Here is an 8300-nt window from a genome sequence, read left to right as displayed (position 1 = left end):
ACTCCGCACCGAATGCAAAACCAAACGTTTCGTGAGTCGTGTATTCGCTCATGACATTGTATTTTAACTCCGCCTCTGTGATGTGTTTGACTCGATGGTGATTAAAAAAAAAACTGCCGGATCAGCACGAGCGACTTGAGCGCGCGTCAGTTTTCGGGCGGGAGATGCAAAGCGTCCTCGGTTTACATAGTGTTTGGTTCCTAGGCAACAGCTCAACCCGAATTTGCACGGATGTCGCCATAGTTCATCACAAACGTACAATAAGACTGTCGTCATTTCACAATGCAAAAGAGAAACGTCTTTCCCTACTGCTCATATGTTGATGCCGACTTGAAATTGTCTTGCTTTTTTTCTAACTCAGCAGTTTTTTTAAACAGATATTTTCTTTTTATGTTTTTAAGTTTGACTTTAAAAAGCTTCCGCAATGGGGATTTTACCATGTGTTGTAATTTATCACTATGACGTTTCTGAAAAAAAAAAAAAAAAAAAATCACCTGTTGCTAAACCGAGTCTTTAAGACAGGGGTGCGCATTACGTCGATCCTGATCTACCGGTAGATCTAAGACAGGTCCCGGGTAGATCCGAGGAGTGTCGAGTAGAAAAAAAGGAGGAGCCAATCGGCGCATCGTTATCGCCGACATGCCCTGCTCAGCCAGGGTCTCCAGTTAGTCAAACATTAATACACACACAGTCGGCTGCTGCGGTCCTCTGCAATACATCTGTTAGTGCACGCAAAGAATACAACGGATCATTTTAACAAGCGATCGCGGTAATGCGTAGATTATAGTCCAAAAATATAAAATGTATAACGTAAAAATCACTTTATAATTTATTATTTTATACAATTCGCCGAGGGGACCGGACAGAGGAGGTCGGCGGTCCGGTCGTGGATCGCGGTCCGCCAGTTGAGGAAGGAGGCTGATATATACTGTACCTCCAAAATGGAACAGGTGAGCGCCACCATTTTGAAAAACGACCAGATTGTCTTTGTCGCCCTCTCACGGCGGCTTTGAGCAACAACCCACAAACCGGAGACGGAAGCGTCAGCTTGCTTAGCTCAGCGTCAGTTCGTGCCGTACGTGTGCTAAATATAGGAGAAGACAACCCTCGCGTGTGTTTTACACGGCGAAAGAGGAACTCTTAAGGACCTATATGTCATTAGGTGGAAGTCAAAACGGCGGGTGAGTTTGCGTTCGTGTAAATTTTCGCCGTCGTCATTTATACCCTTGTGATATTTATGTAATCACGGAGGACTCTTGCTGCGAATTAGCTCTTTGTAGTTAGCCACATTTTATTCGAACGGGCTACATACCTTTCCGTCTCTTAAAATACCGCAATCACAACAAGGCCTGTAATCATATGATCATATGCAAACCTTCCACTCGGCTGCGTATGAGTAAACGGTGCGTTGTTGTTGTTTTACTTAGCCGCCGCGCCAGCAAGTGGGACCAGCCGGGTCCCGGTTGCGGAGGACCGGGGGAGGCTGAGGCGGCACCCACCGGAGCTCTGGACGCAGCCGCCGCCGTTGCCGCGAAGATTAACGCCATGCTCGTGGCCAAGGGCAAACTCAAGCCCTCGCAGATCGGCCCACCGGGGCCTGTTGAAAAGGTACGCGACAAACACTGCTGCAAGCAAAGTTTTCTGCCGTTTGATTTTGTTTAACCTGCTCCTGGAATGAGAGTCGCTTGACACCGCCAGAGGTATGACTGTAATCATAGGGTTGTAGTTGGCAGTAGTTTAGAACTGCCCTGCGTCATAATGACACCCGGAGGCAGTTCAAATTGCAGCGGTACTTTGATTTGTTCGTACAAAGGACCTAATTTACCTGTCAGCTTTATTTATGGATGCTTTTCGAAACCGCCACACCGCTTCCTCCTATGAGCTCCAGTTAGGAGGTAGGCAGCAGCATTTTGGACAAACCGGAGACATGATGAGATGTACAAGGGCCACCGAGACCAAACACGAGAAGTTTAGTGCCACCCAGGCTTTGATTTTCCCCAGACAGCCCAAATGTGTCCATGAAAAGCATTTTCTATAAATGTAATCTTTGAGGTAAAACCACTCCGTTTATCGTTCCCTCCCCTTCTCCCTGACAGGTAATGGGCATCGGGAAACCTCAGGTGCCAGCCAAGACTAAAGACGACCTGGTGGTGGCGGAGGTCGAGATCAATGATGTCCCGATCACATGCCGGAATCTCTTGACGCGAGGACAGACACAAGACGAGGTCAGTATGGATGACTGGGTGCCTGCGTTTCGGACATCTCATTCATGTAAACATTTTTTAAATACCAAAAATGGCCATACGGGTTTTTCACAGGATAGCGACGATATCTCGGTCAATTATCATGTTAGCGGTGTTTCAACGCCTGATTCTCATGTTTTCGAAGCCTCATTTTATGTACTTGGTGATTTTTTTTTTTTAATCAATCATTCAAATTTGACAGGGTTGTACAGTCACTATTATAGAAGCCAATCAATACGATACAAAAATATAATATAAAAGCATGCAACTATGTCACGTTTCTCACCTGAGTCACAATGTATTGAAGAAGTTGCCGAGCACTAATGATTCTGAAGGCTCTGGGCAGATTAGACAGACGTGTTTTAATGATTGAAAAACAAACGAACAAACAAATAAAATCTAATATTTGTGTGTACTGGAAGCAGCGCAGCCAATGCAATTTCATGGAACACGAATTAGAATTGAGGTTAGCCGCTTGATGGCCCACCACTGATGAAATCTATTTGAAGATGTGCTCAACTCTTTGTTTCCAGATCAGTAAAGTGAGCAGTGCCGCCGTGTCCACCCGAGGACGCTACATGACTGCAGAGGAGAAGGGCAAAGCGCCACCCGGGTGACTTTTTTTTTTTTTTTTGGATTTCTTCTTGTTATTTTTTTTAATGTATGTCCTAATACGACCTCTGCGCTCTTTTGTCCCAGGGACCGCCCTCTGTATCTGCACGTTCAGGGACAGACGCGGGAGCTCGTGGACCGTCAGTACAGTAGTCATGCGTGTCATGTGTAATGATGATGATGTATTTATTTTTAATTTTTGTCTGCGACTGATGATTTCCTCTGCGCTTTTAGGAGCTGTGAACAAGATCAAGGAGATCATCACCAACGGGGTTGTGAAAGCAGCCACCGCCTCGTCGTCGGCGTCCTCGTCCTTCTCCTCCACCACGCCCGCCGTGACCGTTTATCAGCAAGCACCTCCACCTTCGCTTCCCCCGATGGCGCATCACAAGCCGCACTTCCACACCGGGGTAAGAGGGCGACGTGAGGATCTAAAACACACTGGGACCTCAAAAGTTTTGCAAGTCTTTCCTCAAGCTCCTACCATAAAGACTTTTTTTTTTTTTTAAAGTTTTTGTGGAAATAACCTTTGGAAGTGCCACTTGAATTCCCGAGCACTCCAAAATAGGTTTTGCCTTGACAACTGATTCCCGTGACATGTTCTGACAGATGCACTACGTTCAAGATAAGATCTTTGTGGGCCTGGAGCACGCCATCCCGGGCTTTGTGGTCAAAGAGCGGGTGGAGGGACCGAGCTGCTCGTACTTGCAGCACATCCAGTCTGAGACCGGGGCCAAAGTCTTCCTCAGGGGAAAGGGCTCGGGCTGTCTGGAGCCCACATCTGGACGAGAGGCCTTCGAGCCCATGTACATCTACATCAGGTGGGAGGGGGGGGGGGGGGGGCGCTCAAGTCCGCGTGATTTTCGAAATCGCTCCCCATCTAATCGATCGCGCTTGCCATTGTGGCCACCAATGGTTGGAAGGCATTTGTCACACCCCGTCCGGCGATTGGTCAACGATAGACACAGTTGGCGATGCACTTTGTCCAACAAAAGCAAATGGCGCATTTTTCCGTGAGCTTCTCTCGCCCACCGTCGATGTCCAGTCACTCAACACGCAGATCGGTTCGCCAATCCACTGTCGGCTGCGCTCGTGCGCACGCGTCACTCACCAGGTCAGGCCCCGCCTTTTAAAGCCACGCACACCCACACTCAAAAGTCACACAGACTACCCAAGTAAGACGTGAGGAAAGCGACCCAAGTGAACAAAAACGATAACTGCATTCCACATCAATTTGATGTTTGTATTCTATGTTGAAATGAAACTCCTCAGCTCATCTCAACATCTTGGCATCAAAATGCCAGAAGACGGTAGCAAATGTCCGTTTGTCTCAACAAAACCCCTTTACACACTCCAACATCTGACGTCGTTTGAATCCGCAAATGGTCTTTGACAATGTGCGGTGAATCTGGACTGCGTGGATGGTTGTGAACACGGCTCCCCTGCGCTTGTCCGGATGGAACAGTAGTACTTTGAGCTCACCGCGTTTCCCATCTTTCACTGCAGTCATCCCAAACCGGAAGGTCTTGCGGCGGCCAAAACTTTGTGTCAAAACCTGCTTCAGACCGTGAGTAGCGCCTTCGATCGCTTGCTCCTGTTCGCGTTGAACCACGCTGAGCTTTTGTCTTCTTTGATCAGGTCCACGCGGAGTATTCTCGCTTCCTCGCTCAAATGAGCTCAGTGATGCCATCGCAACAAGGTAGGTTGTCAAAACGGGATTTCAACATTTCTTTATTTTGGGACATTTTTGGTCAAGGTTGACCCGCTCACGCCTTTTTTTTTTTTTCTTCTTTCTTTTAAACAACCCGAATCAGAGTCTTTGGTTTTAAGTGCCAGGGGACGCCAATGGCAGCAATTTGGGCCAATCGCCCAAAGATGCTTGAGCCTTTGATTTGTTCAACGCTGAACATGATTCGGCGGGCTTGAATGAAGCGTCCGAGCGGCAGCTACGTAGCTGTTGGGTTCGCGCGCGACTTTGCTCGTCTAGAAACGACACCGTTGATACATGACCTCGTTAAACGCAACCGGTGGCAAACGAGCTTGCTTGGCACCTGCTTGTCACCTTGTCGCCTCATTCACCCTCGGGGAGCCTTTCCTTTGAAGTGTCTGTGTCTGTCACTCTTTGAAAGACACCATGGGGGGGGGGGGGGTTTGTTGCTGATGTTTACATATCTTTGCCTTGCCTCACGAAGGGGAAGGAAAAGAAACTCTGACGACTCCAAGAACTTGAGTTGGAACCTTGCCGTCTGGCAAAATTTGCAATCAAGCTGATGGGATAGCCCTCCCAACGAGATAAAAAGAGAGCGTGAGATGTGGGGGGGGGGGGGAGTCTCCCTTGACAGATCTGTGAACGGTGTCGCTCCATGTTTTTTTTTTTCTCTTCTCAAATAAAGGTCATGATTTTTTTTCGAAGACTTGGTTTCCTTGGACAAGACACTGACATTCGGACCCCTCTGCTCCTTGCAGGCTTCACGCAGCCCCCGGTGATGAACGGGATGCCCCCGTACTACCCCCCGGCCGGCTTCCAGCCGGGCTACCCCATGCCGGTGCCGCCGCCTCAGAACCAGCCCCCGCCGATGCCCTTCCCCGTGCACTCCCCCATGCCGCCCCCTGCGCCACACAAGGTTGTTCTCCCTCAGTTCCCACCGACGCCGGTGCCTCCACCGCCGCCTCCAAATCTGGGCCCGCCGCTCTGTCCGGCGCCTCCCGTTTCCGCTCCCGTTCCGGCACCTCTTCCGCCACCCGTTCTGCCTCCGGTTCCGGTTCCGGCCCCAGTTCCAGTTCCTCCTCCGGCTTCGGTGGTTCAGGTACCCATTTGCGATCATTGGGAATGTCATACCGTGCGCGATGATCATAGCTGACAGCGAACGGAACACTCAAAAATGCTTTTTCGGGACGCCTTGATTCCGTACTTGGCAAACAAACGTGTTTCTCGTCTCGGAGCAGACGCTTCCTCCCATGTCCTACGTTCCGTCGGCTGTGGCGCCGCCCAAAGCGCCGCCTCCTCCGTCCATGTCGGCCAATCCAGCGCAGAAAAGACGATTCACAGAAGAAGTACCCGACGAGTGTGACAGTGGCCTGCTCGGCTATCAGGTGAGCAACCGCTACAACGCGGCAATCGCTTTCTACATCTGCCTTGCCTTTTCACACACCGTCATCATCATTAGCTGTACGCAAGTCAGCTGACTTCATGCTAAAATGCATGGGAAACGCCATCGATGGGCTAACAAAGATTAGCATCGCTATTAGCTTAGCATGTACAGAACGAATATGCAAATAGAAGGTTCAATAATGCTCTCAAGCATATCTCCTCCCCCACACTGTGGGAACAATTCAAACTCTTGAAATTTTGCTTTACTTTTGTCTCTTTTTTTAATCATGTTGGTGTGTGAAGCTTTTTGACGTGCTTAGTGGGGAAAAAATATTTTCTGTGATGGGCTGAAAAGTGTCGAAAAATTGTGACCCAGGAAAAGTTGGTCAGACACCTGGTCAGAAATAAGAGACGGAAAAAACTAAAAAAGTGACACTTGATGCTGTGGCCAGTAGAGTCAAGTTGAGGATGTCCGCTAATGGCGCCTGTGTGTCTTTCTGCTCATAGCATGGACCCATTCATATGACTAATTTAGGTGCAGGCTTCTCCGCGGGCTGCCCCGAGACTGCAGGACCCCCACCTTCGAGTTCCTCTGGCCCGACGAGTGCGAGGGACAGGTAGGCAGAGTTTAGTTGGAAATCATTTCCCCTACACTGACTTTACTTCCTTTTTATATATCTATAGATATCTATCTATCTATCTATATATATACACACACACACACACACATACTCAAACACTATGTGACACGGTTTCTCATATTACCATAAACGCTATTATTTTAAGGAACATGCTTGATTACTTTCTTCACTCAGAATATGCCACTATTTTCAACACGGAATGATTGTAACGTTACAATTTTGCTTTGGCCAACATCGTGAACGAAACGCTGCGCAGTCTGACTGGCAAACCAAAAAAATGCACCAACAAACCAATCCAAAAATATTGCATGCAAACATATTGTAGTTTTAACAACTGCACCACAATTTAAAACCACTGCCCTGTTTATTTAATCAGTAGCGGAACAACGTTGTTGTTTTTATCTCATCACTATAAATGTCTAAGTGTCGGTTGGCTTGTTTCTTCAGTAGGCAGCTAATGCCTCCACCGCTGTTGCCCGTAAATGGTGTGAGACCCAAGATGGAGGAGAGGAGGCCACCGCAAGGCCCCGTGGGTAAGTCCAGTACGTCACATTGAGAAATCCCGTCCAAGTCCGCTCTCCGCAGAAGTGGAGTGTGCCCCCCACCCCCCGTTTTAGCAGGAATCCACATAGACTTAAACTAAAAATATCTCCTATGGCTGAGCTGAGGCAGGGTTGATGCATTTCCATGACTCTTCCAGGATTCTGCAGCAGCGACTAAAAAAACCGACAAATAGTTGATGGAGCCTTTTATCCAGTGTCTTGTCCCGTTCTGATGACATCATCATCTGTGTGCAGCGTTGGCCTCCCTCACTAACGAGAGTCTCTCCTGTTTTTGTGTTTTCTCTTTTTTTCCTCTGTTTTTCCTCTCTTCCATGTCATCCCTGGGGGGCTGGGGGGGGCTGATAACGACCTGTCACGTGCCGCCATCCTGACGCTCCTTTGGACGCCCCCCCCCCGACTGACCAATGGCGGTTGCGGGATGGCCCTCCCATCCTCCGCCAAACTAATCTTTTTCTTCCAATGTGGATTGTGTTGAATTGCTGCTGCCATGTTTTGTTGTTGTTGTTGTTGTTTTCTTGTCCCCCCCCTCCAAATGTGCATCCTCCCCGCCTCCTTTTAGCAGAGCCGACTGGGAAGAGGCTAAAAACGGGCTTGGTCGCATACGCCGGCGACTCCTCCGACGAAGAGGAAGACCACCCGAGCTCCAAAGCCTCGGGGTCAGGTAACCCTGGGGGCTCTCCTTCTACCTCCTTAGACTGGATCCAGGGGTACCGCTGCCCGCCGCCGCCGCCCCCCCGGGCGAAAACGCAGCCGCAGCAGCAGTCTATGCCTTTCTGGATGGCACCCTGAAAGTTCGACAGCAGTTCTGCGCGGATGACTCGTAGCTTTGGGTTTAGTTCAAGTAAGCATATTTTGTGTTTTCTACACACATGTACAGTGTAAAGATGATCCTTTTTCGAAGTGACACTTTGCAAAGCTGCGATGTTGGAAAGGTCACATCAGCAATGCCAGTTTGAATTTTGGAAGAAAAAAAAAAGTGAATATCTGAATAGATTCTTTGTGGAAACAATAAAAAAGGATGAGCAGCTTTAATTTCATCCTTCTTCAGTCCTGGACACACCATGTTGTTTTGTTTTTGTCGCAATTGTATTGGACTAATGTGTAGTAATTTAAATGTTGCTTTTTGGAAATAAAGTGGCGTAAATTATAA

The 8300-nt window shown here is 48.6% G+C and overlaps 1 protein-coding gene across 5 annotated transcripts; it reads left to right on the top strand.

Moving 5' to 3' along the window:
• Positions 1–1024: 1024 nt before the first annotated feature.
• On the top strand, positions 1025–8300 carry khdc4 (KH domain containing 4, pre-mRNA splicing factor). Of its 5 annotated transcripts, none has more exons than XR_015101175.1 (14): positions 1025–1181; positions 1428–1608; positions 2097–2225; positions 2777–2856; positions 2943–2995; positions 3090–3265; positions 3465–3676; positions 4362–4422; positions 4494–4554; positions 5322–5662; positions 5802–5948; positions 6482–6563; positions 7035–7120; positions 7713–7784. XR_015101175.1 is itself a non-coding variant. In XM_086113427.1 (14 exons), exons 1-14 carry the CDS (start codon positions 1153–1155, stop codon positions 7937–7939), a joined length of 1893 nt encoding a protein of 630 aa, XP_085969553.1. In that variant the 5' UTR covers positions 1025–1152; the 3' UTR covers positions 7940–8300. The 5 variants fall into 5 exon arrangements, 3 of the variants coding, with proteins under 3 accessions (XP_085969553.1, XP_085969551.1, XP_085969554.1); XR_015101174.1 differs by having other exon boundaries at positions 7710–7781; XM_086113427.1 differs by having other exon boundaries at positions 6454–6563; positions 7713–8300.

The sequence above is a fragment of the Hippocampus guttulatus genome, chromosome 6, assembly GCF_054856545.1.
Source record: "Hippocampus guttulatus isolate MCC_2025c chromosome 6, RoL_Hgut_1.0, whole genome shotgun sequence".
Classification (NCBI taxonomy): domain Eukaryota; kingdom Metazoa; phylum Chordata; class Actinopteri; order Syngnathiformes; family Syngnathidae; genus Hippocampus; species Hippocampus guttulatus.
This window is presented reverse-complemented; position numbering and strand designations above follow the sequence as displayed.